Raw genomic sequence first — 15532 nt, forward strand, 5'->3', positions numbered from 1 at the left:
CTTGTTTTATTCTATATACTTCAGTTCTGAATCTTTGGTGTGTGGTTGCCATTACAAATATGTAGAGGATAGTCATAAATCCTTTTTCTTCTGCATGTGCCTTGTCTCCATTCTCCTTTGCGAATATGATTCTTTGAATCCTCCTCTTTTCTGTTATTGTTGTCTCAGTTTGTCCCTATGTATGCTGAACATTAATTACTATCTTACAATAGCAAATCTCTTATTGTTTAAGCATATAATGCCCCATTCTTATTAAGGGATGCACTTCTCTGCTTCTAACTGCCTGCTAGTCACCTTACTTATAGTTTATACATATATAGTATATAATATATGTATAGATATAGATATGTATACGTATAATATATGTATACGTATAATATATGTACACTTTTTAGTCGTTGTTATCTCAGTTTGTTCCAATATATGCTGAACGTTCATTACTATCTTGTTATAACAATTTACTTCTCATTATTTAAGCTTATAATGCCCTGTTCTTAGTAAGGGTTGCAGTCCTTTGCTTCTGTTTGCCCGATAGTCACTTTACTCCTAAATATGTATTTTTTTTTTTTGATCATTTTTTTTTAGGTGAACTGATCCCTTTCACTATTTCCTGTAGTACAGGCCTCGTAATGGAGAATTCTCTCAACTTTTGTATGTCTGGAAAGATTTTTATTTCTCCTTCATATCTAAAGGAGAGCTTTTCTGTAAACATTATTCTTGGCTGGTAGTTCCTTTCATTTAATAATTTGAATACTTGATTCCACTCCTTTCTGGCTTGTAAGGTTTGTGCTGAGAAGTCCAATGATAATCTAATGGGATTTCCTCTGTAGGTTACCGTCTTTTTTTCACCTGGCTGCCCTGAGAATTCTTTCTTTGTCATTGATTTTAGATAATTTTAACACAATGTGTCTTGGAGAAGGCCTTTGGTTAAGATAATTGGGCATTCTGTTGACTTCTTGAATTCCAAGCTCCAGCTCATTCCTTAGATTTGGGAAATTCTCATTCACTATTTGTCTGAAAATGCTTTCTAATCTCTACTCCTTTCCCTCCCCTTCAAGAATGCCCATTATTCTTATGTTTCCTCTCCTGATGGTATCAGTTAGGTCTTATATTTGTCTTTCATTATTTTTTATTCTTCAGTTTCTCTCTTCTTTCTTCTGATTTGTTTCTAGACTTCTGTCTGTGATATCACTGATCCTTTCCTCCATTTGGTCTATTCTATTTCCCAAGCTTGCTATTTCATTTTTTCATCTCTTTCAGTGTGTTCTTCATCTCCAGAAGTTCTATTTGGTTCTTTTTGAGGGTTTCAATCTCCTTGCAAAAACTCATTGTGCTGATCTTTTGTTTTTTTTTTATCAATTCCTGTGGTAACTATTATACACAGATCCCTTGCTCAGTCATGCTTGTGTGCAGGTTAGGTGTTTTTTGTTGAGTTTTAGATGTTCAGCTTATTGTTTCAAGGGAGAGATCTGGGGACATCTCTCACTCTGCCATGTTTCTGATGTTGCTCCCCATGCTGTTAATGTTTTAAAGAGAGAATGGAATGCTTTCGCTGTGCATTGTTGAGTAGAAGTTGGTTAAGAGAGTTTCTAAGTTCCTTGCTTATTAAAAAAAAATTCAGATATGTACAGAGTAAAACGTTAAAGTTCCCCTTAATCTATCCTCTTTCCATGGAAAATGCTGTTTACATTTGATGTGTATACTTCCTAACACTTCTATGCATTTATCTGTACATGTGTATTGCTTAAGTTATATGTTTTGCCAGGTACTGAAGTAAGGCCTTGATAGGAATTATCTTGCTTAATCTTCAAAACTCTATGAGATAATTCTATTATCTTCATTTTACAGATGAGTAAACTGAATCTCAGAGAGGTTCAGTAATTTTCCCTAGGCCGCATAGTGACTAATTTGTTCCTCCTCCTTAGAGTACATCTTATTAATGTACATGAATCAAGTTTAATGTTTGGATCCATTCATCTTTTGAACCAGTAAATTTATTGAATATCTTTGCCAGGTACTATACATAATGCTAGGTGTTCAAATACATAGTTTCTGTTTTCAGGTACCTGGAAAAGGTGAGCTAAAAGATTTGTCCTAATTCATACAGTTAGTAAGTGGGTTGAGCAGAATTACAATTCAGGTTTGTTTTAACAATTGTTATGTTTTGGTAGACTGTGTTTTAGAGGTAGCCACCTTGAATATTATTGTTTTCATGAGAAATCAGTGTCCAGTGGTTAAGCCTCATTTGTAAACTGGAAATCATAAGTAGAAATTCTATAAAGTTTTAAATTATATATATGCATATGTATATATAAAGGCAAACACTACTGTAATCCAAGGGAGATGAGGATAAGTCAGGATGCAGGCTTGGAGTTCTAATTCCTTGAGTGGGAGCACCGATGGTAAAGGATTAGCTCAATTAAGAAACTTTATTAGAATGTTGAATAGTGTTGGCTTAAACAAGAACAAGCAATTGAAAAAGAAAATTAGAAATCCAGAAAAGAGACAATAAGAAAATTGTATATAAGTAAAGTTGTATATAAATAGGTATTGTGAGAAAAAAGTCATAACACAAAAATTGAGAATTTGGATCATAATGGTTGAAAAAATTTAAAGGCTGCATGTTGAGACATAACCAAGATCTCACTTATATGCAACACATTCCACAATGCTGGCCAATTTCAACAGTATAGTATGGAGGACTGAAGGAAGATGCCTCTCCCTGAGACGGGTGGAGATCTTGAGCCACATGAGTGTCTGACCTCCAAATGCATAAATGCCAAAAGCTTTCAGAGCCCATTGGAAAGTGTGCAGGGATGGAAGAATCAGAGGATTATTCTTATATGCATGGTATGGGATCTTACAGAAGGAAGGAAAAAGGAAAACTTACAAGAATGGCTATATATTCTTTGTAACTACCTTTGTGAAACATTAACATATACAAACACAGGGAATGTGGTAATGTGGATGGGGAGGACTAAACACCCTATAGATAAAAAGAATAAAAAATGAGGAAGAGAAAGGAAAATTTTGAGTTCTTAAATTGTTTGAAAAAAACTGAAGTCTATGACGGAATTTGGTCCTCATCACTGAAATGTTTCTTTGGTGCTGAAAAAAGTATTGCTGTCATATCTCTCTTTAGAATTTTCATAATAAAAATCCCATGGCAGCTCCTTGTATGGTGGACTTTTAAAAATTGGAGTGATTTCATCTATCTGGAATGGTCTGTGTCAGCACTTGCCCTAGGCAAGGTTGCCACAAAAGCAAAAACTCCTCCTCTCTCCTCCCTACCAGATGATCCCTCCCCACTGCCCTCCTTCCCTCTAAGTCCTGCAGTTCCCCATGGTGGACTTACCTTCTTTTTCTGGACCACAGTTCCAATGTGACCTTCCACATAAAATCAAAATCCCTTTCCTTTAGCTCTCTCCATGTGCTAGGGACGCTGTTAGGTTTCACCTTTTGTGGCCTATTTGCACTAAAAAAATAGAACCCTAGTTAACCCACATGGATCTCAGAACTCGAATTGGTGGAGCTAGGGACAGTGTAAGCAAGTGGAGAGAAGTCCAGGGGAGAGGGAAGTATTTCTGGTCACTGGGAGAAGGGGTTGGGGTAGGCTGTCTTCCTGGAAGCTATTAAATCCTACATATGGGCTTGTTTCTGTGTGATACTGCTTTGAGGGAGCCAGCAGGGGGTTGGAGGAGGGTGGCTAGACTCTCTGACCCCTCAAGGTTGCTGTTAATTCTATCGGTTGGTTATTTCTAACTACATTTCCCCCGCACCCAACTTACTTTGCAACACCCTAGTACCATGTGAGTTGGCTTTAACTAGGGGTTTTCAGCAGCATGTCTTTGTGCCTATCAGCCAGGCCCCAATTTTCCCATCACAGTCCTCCCTACAAACAGCAACCATTGGGTTTAGCAATAGTGGTGACTGAAAATCAGCACCAGACATACTCAGCTCAAAGACATTTTCACAGAAGGTTCCTCAAAGCTCCAGTTCTCAGAGAAGTGTAAGAAAGGGCCTGTTTTGTTCTCGTAGTGTGTGTGAACTTTATGAAGAAAAAAAAATGTGTGGCTTTGTGTGAACAAAGTATCTTGTATGCAGATTTGGTGGGGAAAGCTGCAAAATGAAATCTACTGAAGAAGCTCATGAATAATTTTGTCAATTTCATGCTGGATCAACAAACATTCAAGAGCCTCTACTATGTGCCAGGCTCAGTTAGATCTGGTGAGGAAAAAGATAAAGCAAGGTCCCTGCTGTGAAGGAATTCAGTCTAATGGGGAAGACAGATATTACTTGTTAAGAAATGCCATGTTTGAGGTAAGAGAGGGTGTTTGGAAGCAGGGTGGTTGCCCTTTGGCTCAACCTGCTGCTGAGAGGGATCAGAGAAGGCTGTCCCAGGGAGATGACATCTGAACCAAGTAGAAATAAGCCAAACCAAAGAAAGGTGGGAAGGGCAATCTATGTAGAAGGAATGACATGAGCAGAGGCATGAGGGCATGAAAAGACTTGACATATATGGGGAACTACAAGCAGGCTGAGATTATTAGAAAGGAAAGTGATGGGCAAAGAGAGGGGCAAGAGATGAGTCTGGAGCAGCAGGCTGGCTTCTAGAGGGTGAGAAGGCCCAACTTCCTGTGTTAAGGAGTATAGACTTCATCCTGAGGGGAGCCACTGAAGGATTTTAAGCAGGTTAGATTTGCTTCTTGATTAAACTATCTGTCAATTTGGGGAAAATCATTCAAATTGCCCAAGGGATGAATTGATTAAAGAATTCCATTGAAATGGTAGATTTGCCGATCTAACCAAGTGCAAGGTTTTGTTTTTCCAAGAGGGTTTGTCATTAGTCTGAGGCTTTTTAAGGGGTTACCCCTAAAACAATTTATGGATAGATGCGCGTTTTTATCTGTAAAACTCAGCATTTGGGGGATGCAGTGCCTCTAAACAGTGCTTAAAGGAAACAATATTTGAAGAAAGTCTTGTTGCTTCTACCATTTATTTCACACAGCAGTAACAATATCAAGTTAGGAACACAAATTGTGCTATGATCTCTTTGTTTTGTTTAGCAAAAGTCATCCGGGAAGGCACTGTTTAACCTGAGTTGCAGCCATCTAAATCTTGCTGAAAAGGAATATTTTGGATTAGAATTCTGTAGCCATTCTGGAAATAATGTAAGTTGGTTTCATTATAGGGTTCTCTGTGTCTAGAATTGCTTCTAAATACAGTTTTCAGCTAGGTTCGAACCCCTAATTGAAAAATGAGGGAAAAAAAACATTTAAACCCTTGCAAAATGACTGAATTTAATAACTATTTTTCCTCCTCCATACTTTTCTATTAAGTCATCTTAGCTTGCCAAACACAAACTCTTCCACTCCATGCTCCTCTTTTGTCATTCTGTGAACAGCTATTTATGCTTTATCTATTCTGACTTTCCAGAGTCTGGAAATCAACCTCCATAATTAAGACTCCTAACTTCACCAACGAGTATTTGGGGGACTTTCCTTTCTTCCCAATCTGGAGTCCTAACTTACCTGATGTTTTTCCTGCTGCGTTCTGCCTTGGCATATCTATTACCTGGAATCTTCCCAGAAATGCTCATTATATCTATTAAATTGGCATTTGGGGGCTGTAGAATTCAAATGTGGAGCCAAATGCCTTCATTAGTTTTCATAGCAACTAATGAGCCTTGTATGTGACACCTCTGTCATTCTACAGACAGGGGAGCAGTGATTCAAATGTCAACAACAAAGAGTTTACAGATCAACAATGTTCACTGTCCTTGAGAAAATACAAGGGGGCAAATTGAGTGTGGTAGAGGTGTACTATCTCTTAGACATTGCTGTTCTAATTATTATTAGACTTCTAAATCATTTTGGTATTTATTTCATGTTGACTTTTAACTGGTACTAAAAAAAGTTGCACTCAATACCATGTTCTATCAATTTTTTCATTAATACTATTACAGGTTTGGTTGGAACTTCTGAAGCCCATTACAAAGCAAGTAAAAAGTAAGTATGACAAATAATTTAAGGAATATAATTTCTTGTTAAAACTTGAAAATATTTGAATGTTTTAGCAACACCATACTATTCCTCACCTTAATATAGGGGGAGAAAAGGGCTTTGATGTATTATTTTAATCTTTCATACATCTAGTGAATTTAACAATTAAAAAATGCTTTAACCTTCTCTGAGATGTGAAGAAAATCATGCTGCTGGATCTTTGAGTAAATCTGAAGAACTCTGGTAATTACAGCACTCTGTGGATTGGCTCTGAGAATGTATCTCAGGTTCTAGCACTGCAAATCTTCAAGCATCTTTGATGCCCATCTGCAATGCCATTGACCTTCTGCCTGAAGATGTTTAAGTTTTATTCTGTTAGATATTGTCTATTCTTTTCAGTTCATATTTTAGTGCCTACTATGTATAACATATTCCCTCTATGCTGTATTTCAAAATCTAGTGTGGTGGTTCTCAAATTTCAGTGTGTATTAGGATCATTTGGAGTTCTTGTTAAAATAGAGATTCCCAGATCTCATTCCTGGGTTGGGGGCCAGCTTCCTACATTTTAAACATGTTTCACCAGTGTTTCTGATGTCAGTGGATTTCAATCAACACTTTGAGAAACATTCTCTTACAATGTCTGTTCCCCCACCTGCTCTTTACATGTTGGTGCTTCCCACAGTTCTGTCTCTTTCCTACCACAAAATGATAATGTCACATTATACCAACAGCTTCCAAAACAATTCCCCCTAACCCATCATGTACAATACTCCCAAAGGGAACTATTGAAAATACAAACCTGCCACATCAATGTATTTCTTACAATGCTTCCATTGGCTCCTTATAACTCTTAGAATAAAGTCCAAACTCATTAGCATCATCCACAAAACGCTGGACTCTGCCTGCCTTTCTAACCTTACCTCTACCACTGACCACTTTGTATTCCTACCTTTCCTGACTTTGACTAAACTAACCTCAGCTGTAGGCTTCTCAGATAAAATAGAGGATGCCAACTAAATTGGAATTTCTGATAAATAATAATTTCCTTGTATAAGTATGTCCCATGTAATCATTTATCTAAAATTGAAATTTAATTGGGAGTCCTGCATTTTATTTGCTAAATCTAGTAGCTCTGCTCAGGTGTCAACTCCTATAGAAAGCCTTTTTTGATCTTCTGCAAATTCTTTCCCCCCCTCTTATGCTTCTCAAGTACACAGTGCTTATAACACTTGTAGTGCTGTAATTGTCTATTTAGATGTCTGTCTCTTCTACCAGAATATGAGTGCTTAATTGCCTTTTTATTCCTGTACATGCCTAATACAATCCTTGACACAGTTTCTTATTTTCAAATGCAAGTAGAAATGAAGGCAAGTAAATATGTTTGATGTAAATTTTAAGATACGTAGACGCATCAGTTCATACTGCTTCCCTTAATGAGATCATTCAACCAGGTGATATCCAACTGCCTCTAAAGCTAGGCCCTTCTCTCAACCAGGAATGCAGAATCCCAAGTAACATGTGGTATATTTTTCTAAATAGAACACCTCTTAAGAGAGGACACAGTAGGCCTGAAAGAGGTACATTTTCACAAAAAGAAACTCAAAGGTAGAGAGGGTAGGAGGAGGGCCAGGAGAACTTTCCCAATTGCTATCCACATAGAGACACAATGCAGAAATAGCAGCATCATACAAATGTGAAATTTTGAAATTTAAAAGTCTGTGGAAGGGAGAGAAAGGGAGAGGAGGGAAGAGGAGAGGGGATTCTGTGTCTGTGTGTATAAACACCTGTAACTGTTGTGATGGACATGTAAATAAAACTTATGGAGATATTATGTTTTAAGATCCTAAGGAAGTTGTTTTCAAATTTATGGTGAAATTTTTCCCAGTGGATCCTGGACATCTTCAAGAAGAGCTTACAAGGTATAGTACTTGCTTGCTGTTACTTAAGAATCATTATTCTCCATTTTTCAGGGAATAGGCTTCTAGCTTTCTTTGGAAGGCTCGGATTTCAGTCATTCTCTGGGAGATAGTGAGGAACTGGAGAGAAGGAGGGCCAAGCTGTTCCTCAAATGGTTAATCTTCCAAAGGATGAGGACTTCAAGGAGAAGGAGGAGCCAGTGTTCTAGAAGTGTAGCATGCCTGAGTGCCCACTTGAGGGTTATGCCATTAACTGCTGCAACAATTAGAGTGCTTGTCTTCATTTCACCTGTGTTCTGATCAGGGGTAACTTGACAGCACAAGTGTAATACCAACTAATTTCCATGGATATTGAAAATGGTGTGTGTATGTATTCCATAGGTAGAAAGTGATGATGACATATACTTATAAAAAAATTTAAAAAGTAAAAAATATAAAATTTTAATAAATTATTTATAATGCATAATATAAATTGATCTTTTGTAATTATTTAATGATAAATTAATAATGTAATATAATTTAATAATAATTTATAATGATAAATTATTAAAATTGATAAAAGTAAAATATTTTATACTTATAAAAATGAAAAAAGTTAAAAAGTTAAAAGTATAAAACATTTAAAAAGTATTTTTATACTTATAAAAATATCCTTTAAAATTATAACGTGAACCTACTTTTTCAAAAATACATTTTCAACATAATACTCCCTATAACCTTACTCTGCTTTCCAAACTTTAGACTCTTACATTTAGAAGGGATATAAGAGATAATCTAGTCCAGCTTTCTTGGTTCACAGATGAGGAAACAGGTCCTGGAACCTAGAATGACTTGGCCGAGATCACAGTGTTGGCAGATATTCTCCCTGAAGTTTTCCCCACAACATGATTCATGGCCAGTTCTTTTCCACCTCTTTTCTACAGGAGTATTTCTCTTTTCTGAGGGGTCTTTGGTCATTTTTCAAAAGTCAGTCTCTCTCTCTCCCAATTTTCTCCGCATTTATGAATCGTAGTCTACTTTCTCAGATAACTTGATATCTTGGTATCTATATTAGTTTGCATTTGCTAACCCATTTCCATCGTGTCTCAAATAGTGGCCAATTTTGATGGAGATAAACTTTCTCAGAAAAAAAAGAATGAGAAAATCAATAGGATAATAAATGATTCATCAGCTGTTCAGAGCAAGGATTTGTTTGTTGAAGCAGGCAGCTGTCTTCTTAACAGCAAGGAACATATCAAATGACCAAAAGGTTTCCTTCCTTTCTTGCTAGGAGCAAAACAAAATCACTTTCCCTTTAGCAATTGAGGCTGATGTTTCTCACTTACATCTATATTTGAAAGCAGGCAATGGCAAAGATTAGACTTCCTTTATTTTTTTCTTAATTGATCCATCTAAGAATACTTAACTATAGTTGACTTTACAAGGATATCTTACTTGGATCCAATATAGGAGTTTCTGAACTGTCATTCAAATATAATTTTTCTAATTGATTCATTTCTAACTCATTAGAAGAGCTCACAGTTGGAAGAATTATAATGATGAATGCTTTTGTAAATTGAATAATCACCTCCTAATTTACCCGTTTGGTTTTTCTAATCAGGATTTTCATCTATCACCTGAAATTAATTTTGATTCTCCACATTGCCTTAAGGCTTAACTGGTTTTAAATAAAAGTCCAGATAGAGATTTATTTAGAAAATTTCATCTTACATAGGGAAACACCCACAGTAGATACTCAATAAATGTTTTATGTATAAAATAAAATATTGGAACCAATATTGGACCATGGAAGAAAGTAGTCAGTGGTAGAATCTTAATTATATACATCTTTTCAAAGTTGATTCTCCTTTGATGATGGCTTAAAAGTGTGGCACAAATGCTATCTCTCTGACAAAGCTCTGGGTACCAGCCAGCACTTTATGGGTCCCTGATGAGCTGTGAGTGGGAAAAAGGGTAGTTTGGTTTCATTCCATCCAGGACACAGTAATTCCATACTTGCTCTGTGCAAAATACTGGGCTGGACTGTGGTGACACAGAGAAGGTGGTCTCAAGTCCTTGGTTTCTGAAACACAATCTTTTGGATAGGAGAAGGTCTGAATTCAATGGCAGACTTGAATTCTAGTCACAGACTCACTATCTTTGAGTGATATGACCTTGCCCAAATCACCTAACCTCTGTCTTTCTATAACTGTGAAATGGTGTGATTGTTCCTGCCCAGTCTACCTCCTAAGTTGTTTTGATAGTGAATGCTTGATCGCATTTTATAAACAGAGCAGTACTGGCCTCCTGAGTGGGCTGATTCTTGCTGAAATTTTCTTTCTCTCTGGCTGGTATGTGGTTTTGCTACGTGGCAGAAACCACCAGAGGATGATTGACCAACTCCTTAAAGTTGGTGGGAGGATTTGGTTGGGGTGATTCCTAATGGCTGTGAAGCGTGCCAAAGTGCTAGATCAGCTGTATTGCGGTCTAGTGCTGGTTTGGGGCTAAAGCAAAGCCTATAAATTACTCACCACCCCAAAGGCGCATCTCACTGACTGGGAGTGCCATTTCTTTTTTGAAACATTTTGGATCTGGGAGAAGGGAAATGCTTCTTTCTTGTTCCTGTTTCTTTCTCAAGAGATTTTCCCCAAATTCTTGGCAGGTATCTTTTTACTCTTCAAATAAAGATGGATTTGGCTCTAGGAAGGCTTCCATGCAGTGACAACTGTACAGCATTGATGGTATCTCACATCTTACAATGTAAGTAGTAAATGTTGGCTTTGGGGCATATTGACCAGGCAGAGAACCAGACAAAGGAGCTGAGCACCCCCAGTGCGCCCATCATTGTGTTAGGACTTATGGAGGAGAGAAAGCCTAAATAAGGTATATAGAAACAACACGTTCCAATAGAAAGAGGCTGTCGTTGAAGTCATGTCTGTCATTGCAGTCATGGAAATTTTTAATTTAAATACTGTCTCTACTACATTCTAACTGTTGTAGCCTTGAGTAAAGTCCCCTCACCTGTCTTTGCCTGAGTTTACTAGTCTTTAAAATAGCGATGAGACTACTTTCTCACAGAGTGGTTGTGTTTATGTAGATTAAAAGTAAATGCTGATTTTCTTCTATCTGGGTCTAACCTTCCCCTCTTACTCCTGGGGCTTGCCAACCAGAAACTGGTTTGGACTAATCCAGGCATAGACTTTGCTAGGCAGGCCCCCACTCCCTCTGCTTGCCCCAGGATACATTTCTGAGATGTGCTTTCTGTGGCACATTATCACATTTGATATGATTTCTGTGTTGCTCTGTATCATGACTCCAGAGAACAAAGCACAAAGTACAGCAGGTAGAGAGAGGATAAAAGGGAAAAAAAATCTCAGGCATCTATTAGAGTTCTCCATATCCTAGCAGCCAAGTAGTTGGACTAGGCTGAATAAGGAAGGCAGGGAGAAAGAGCCTGGGAAATATTGGGGGCTTGCCTGGGATGGGGTGAAGTTGAGAAGACAAGGTAGCTAGAGACAGTATCTCTTCTTCTAGCACTGGCTGTACTTTCTCTTTGAGAGAGGCCTTCCACTAATAAGCCTTTCTTTACCACTCCTGCAGGATCATAAATTCATTTTTTGTTTGTTTCACGAGTTCATTTGTTTAACTCTATCCCTTACCTTCCTGACAGTCCAGAATACGTAGATTTCTATTTTCATTGAGAATTCCAGAATGAAGTGCTTGGATAGGTACAATATCTGAATCAGTGTTTATCAAGCAACTCCTGACTGGGACAGGTGATGACAGCCCCAGGATCTCAGGAAGGCAGCGGGCGGTGAGACCAATAGTAATCAGGGAAGGCTTATGGAGGAGATGGCTTTTGTGCTGGACCTTAAAGGGAGACATAGGAATGATATAGGCAGGGAAAACAACATGAAAAAATGGTAGTGGGACAAAAAGTAGTGTATACAGAGGATGCAGCTCAAGTAAAGCTGAAGTATAGGGTCTTTTAAGGAGAGGTGGCAGACAACTAAGAATCATTTTGGAAGGCCTTGAATGCCAAGGACACTAACCGTATGTCCAGTATTGTGCTTAGCTTGGTGGAAGGCGTGAGTTAAAGCAGATAGAGAAAACAATGTTGGAAGACTTATCCTTCTCTATTAGCTGCCTATTAAAACCAATCAGGGGATTGGTGCTCCTTGACAGCCTCTAATGCGAGACCCCAATTTCATTTTTAATGTTCACCATTATAAATTTGGGCATTCCATAGTGGCCATTTCAAGACAGCATGAAACACTTCAGCTTTTATAGAGGATATTTTATCAATAGATGATATTTCCACAGAAAAAGGCTGAAGTTTCAATGAGTCAGCTCTTCCAAATCCATCCATGTTAGACTGTTTCATTGGGTGTTGAAGCAGTGTGCAGAAGACAACCAAATAGCTCATTCATTTGCTTATTTATTCTTCATCCAATATTTATATTCTAGGCATTCAAGAACTTCTACATTCTGACCTTCTCATCTGCTTAAGTTTTTCTTACACACCTCTCTGGCTCTAGCCAGACACTCCCTCCCAAACACAATTTATACATTCCAAATGAAGCCTCCCTTTTATGAATGCCTTTAGAAACTCTTCTTTGTTATTTATTCTTCAAAAATTTATTGAGTACCTACTACTTGCCAAGTATTATTATAGGCAGTGGGAACATAGCAGTGAATTAAGCAGACAAAAATACTTGCCCTCACTGAGCCCACATTTTGTCAGTGGAAGGGAGTCAGACAATAAGCAAAATAAGGAAATATATTTTGTATGTTAGAAGGTGATAAATGCATTGGAGAAAATAAAGTATGGAAAGGAGATGGGGAATTCTGGTGGTGAGTACTAAATTTTTAAATAAGATGGTCAGGGTAGGCTTCACTGTGAAGATGACAGTTGAACAAAGAATTGAAGAAGTTGAGAGAGAAAACCATGTAGAAACCTGGTGGAAAGGAGTTCCAGGCAGAGAGAATATCCAGTGCAATGGGCCTGAGGTGGGACCATGCCTGGAGTATTCAAGAAACATTAAGCAAGCTTTGTGGCTAGCCAAAACTGAGTGAGAGAGGAAGAGAGTAATCATGAAGGGTCTTAAAATCATATTAAAGACTTAAAACATTACTCTGAGATGGGAAGCCATGGAAGCATTTAGAGCAGAGGAATGAAGTGATAAGAATTGGGTTTTAACAAGATCATATAGGCTGCTATTGTGAAAATAGAAACTTGCAACGAGTGCTAAATAAGCCATAGAGGTCTAATGCACAGTATAATGAACGTAGACAATAAATTGTATTCTAATTATGTAATGTTATAATATTGTTATAATGACAATCATCACAATGTGTAAATGTATCAAAGTAATGTCCTGTATACCTAAAATTTATATAATGTTACATGTCAAATTTATTCAACAAAAAAGGGGAAAAAATAGACTTTTTGAGCGAATGGTGAAAGTGGGGAAACCAGATAAGAGACTATTACAGGAGAGAGAGAGGATGATAGTTTATTCCAGTGTGGTAACAGTGAAGGTGCTCGTTACATTTGTTATCTTCTGTTACTGATGATATTTACTCATTTGTATGTCATAGGTCTCTTCCTAGATTGTCATCATCTTAAATGGAGAAAAAACAAGCAGTCTTATGTGCTTTTATATTTTCCTTATGGTCAATTACTCAACAGTTTTTAGTAAGCTTACAAAGTTGTGCAACCTTTACCAAAATCCAGTTCTAGAACATTTATTTCCATCACACCAAAAAAGATCTCTCATGCCCATTTGCAGTCACTCCCTGTTCTCATATTCAGCTTCTGCAATCACTAACTTACTTTTTGTTTCTATAGATTTGCCTTTTCTGGACATTTCATGTAATCTGAATGACAAAATATGTGGTCTTTTTCATGTGGCTTTTTTCACTCAGCATAATGTTTTGAAATTCATGCATGTTCCAGCATGAATCATAGCACTTTGTTCCTTTCTATAGCTGAGTTATTTCATTTTATGGATATACCAAATTTTGGTTACCTATTTACCTTGTCATGGACATTTGGATTATTTCCAGTTTAACTATTATGAATAATGTTTTGAACATTCATGTACAAGTCTTTGGACACATGTTTTTATTTCTCTCGGATAGATTTCTAGGAGTGCAATTGATTGCTTCATCTTACAGTCAGTCTATGTTCAACATTTTAAGAAACTGCCAAATAGTTCTCCAAATTAAAATAATAAAACCAGAAATGTATGCAGTTTTCAATTTCTCCACATCTTCACCAATATTTGGTGTTGTCTATCTTTTTGATTATGGCCATTCTAGTGGGTTTGAAGAGGTATTTCATTGTAGTTATAATTAGCATTTTTATTGACTAATGATATTGAGCACCTTCTCATCTGCTTATTAACTGTTCCTATCTTTTCTTTGGTTAAATTCTTATTCAAATCTTTTGCCCATTTTAAAATGGGTTATGTTTTATTGAATTTTAAGAGGTTTTTATATATTCTTATTAAGATATGCAATTTGCAATTTTTTCTATATGTAGCTTCACTTTTTATTATCTTAATTCTGTCTTTTGGAATGCAAAAGGTTTTTTTTCCCCCCAGCTTTATTGAAATATAACAGACAATTAGTTGCTCATATTTACATTGCACAATTCAATAAAGTTTTTTCAATTATAGTTGACATGCAATAATAATATATTAGTTTCAGTTATACAGCATAGTGGTTAGAGATCTATATAAATAATGAAGGGGTCACCCCACTAAATCAAATACCTCTCTTCCTTTTACTTATTTTTTTACAACATTGTTGACTATTTTCCTTATGCTACACTCTATATCTCAATGACTATTTTGTATCTATCCATTTGTACTTCTTAATCCCTTTGCCCTTTTTCACTGTCTTCCCAACCACTCTCCCATCTAGTAGCCATAAAAATATTCTCTATATCTATGATTCTCTGTATCTTGTTTCAGTTTTCGATGTTTATTTTGTTCTTTAGATTCCACGTGTATGGAAATCATGCAATATTTGTCTTTCTCTATATGACTTCATTCAGCACAATACCCTCTAGGTCCATCGATGCAATGTCTTTTTCCATCCCCTTCCTTTTAGTCTGTGTCTTTTTAAATCTGAAGTGAGTCTCTTGTAGGCAGCATATATAGGGGTCTTGTTTTATTATCCATTCAGCCTCCCTATCTTTTGGTTAGGACACTCAATTATTTTCCATTTGTGGTACTTGTTCATAGACATGTAGTTATTACCATTCTTTATTACTGTTTTTGATACATGTTTTTTCTTCTTAAAGAAGTCTCTCCAACAATTGCTGTAATACTGGCTTGGTGTTGTGGCTTATTTTTGTCTGGGAAGCTCTTTATCTGTCCTTCGACTCTAAATGATAGCTTTGCTGGATAAAGTGTGCTTGGTTGTCAGTTGTGGGTTTTCAACATTTTGAATATTTTGTGCCAAGCCCTTCTGTCTTGTAAAGCTTCTTTTGAGAAATCAGCTGTCAGTCTTATCGGAGCTCTTCCCTTGTAGGCAACTAACTGCTTTTCTCTTGCTGCTTTTAAGATTCTCTTTGTATTTAACCTTTGGCATTTTAATTATGATGTGTTTTTGTGTGGGCCTCTT

The 15532-nt window shown here is 36.9% G+C and overlaps 1 protein-coding gene across 1 annotated transcript in view; it reads left to right on the forward strand.

The window, feature by feature from the left end:
- The first annotated feature begins 4203 nt into the window (after positions 1-4203).
- Positions 4204-15532, forward strand: part of FRMD7 (FERM domain containing 7) — a 24750-nt gene continuing 13421 nt past the window's right edge. The window contains exons 1-5 of the mRNA XM_006921540.1: positions 4204-4320; positions 5067-5171; positions 5966-6008; positions 7888-7921; positions 10560-10657. Of these exons, the coding sequence (XP_006921602.1) occupies positions 4204-4320; positions 5067-5171; positions 5966-6008; positions 7888-7921; positions 10560-10657 (397 nt within the window). The remainder of the gene's footprint in view (positions 4321-5066; positions 5172-5965; positions 6009-7887; positions 7922-10559; positions 10658-15532) is intronic.

This window comes from Pteropus alecto, unplaced genomic scaffold (assembly GCF_000325575.1).
Source record: "Pteropus alecto unplaced genomic scaffold, ASM32557v1 scaffold19, whole genome shotgun sequence".
NCBI lineage: Eukaryota > Metazoa > Chordata > Mammalia > Chiroptera > Pteropodidae > Pteropus > Pteropus alecto.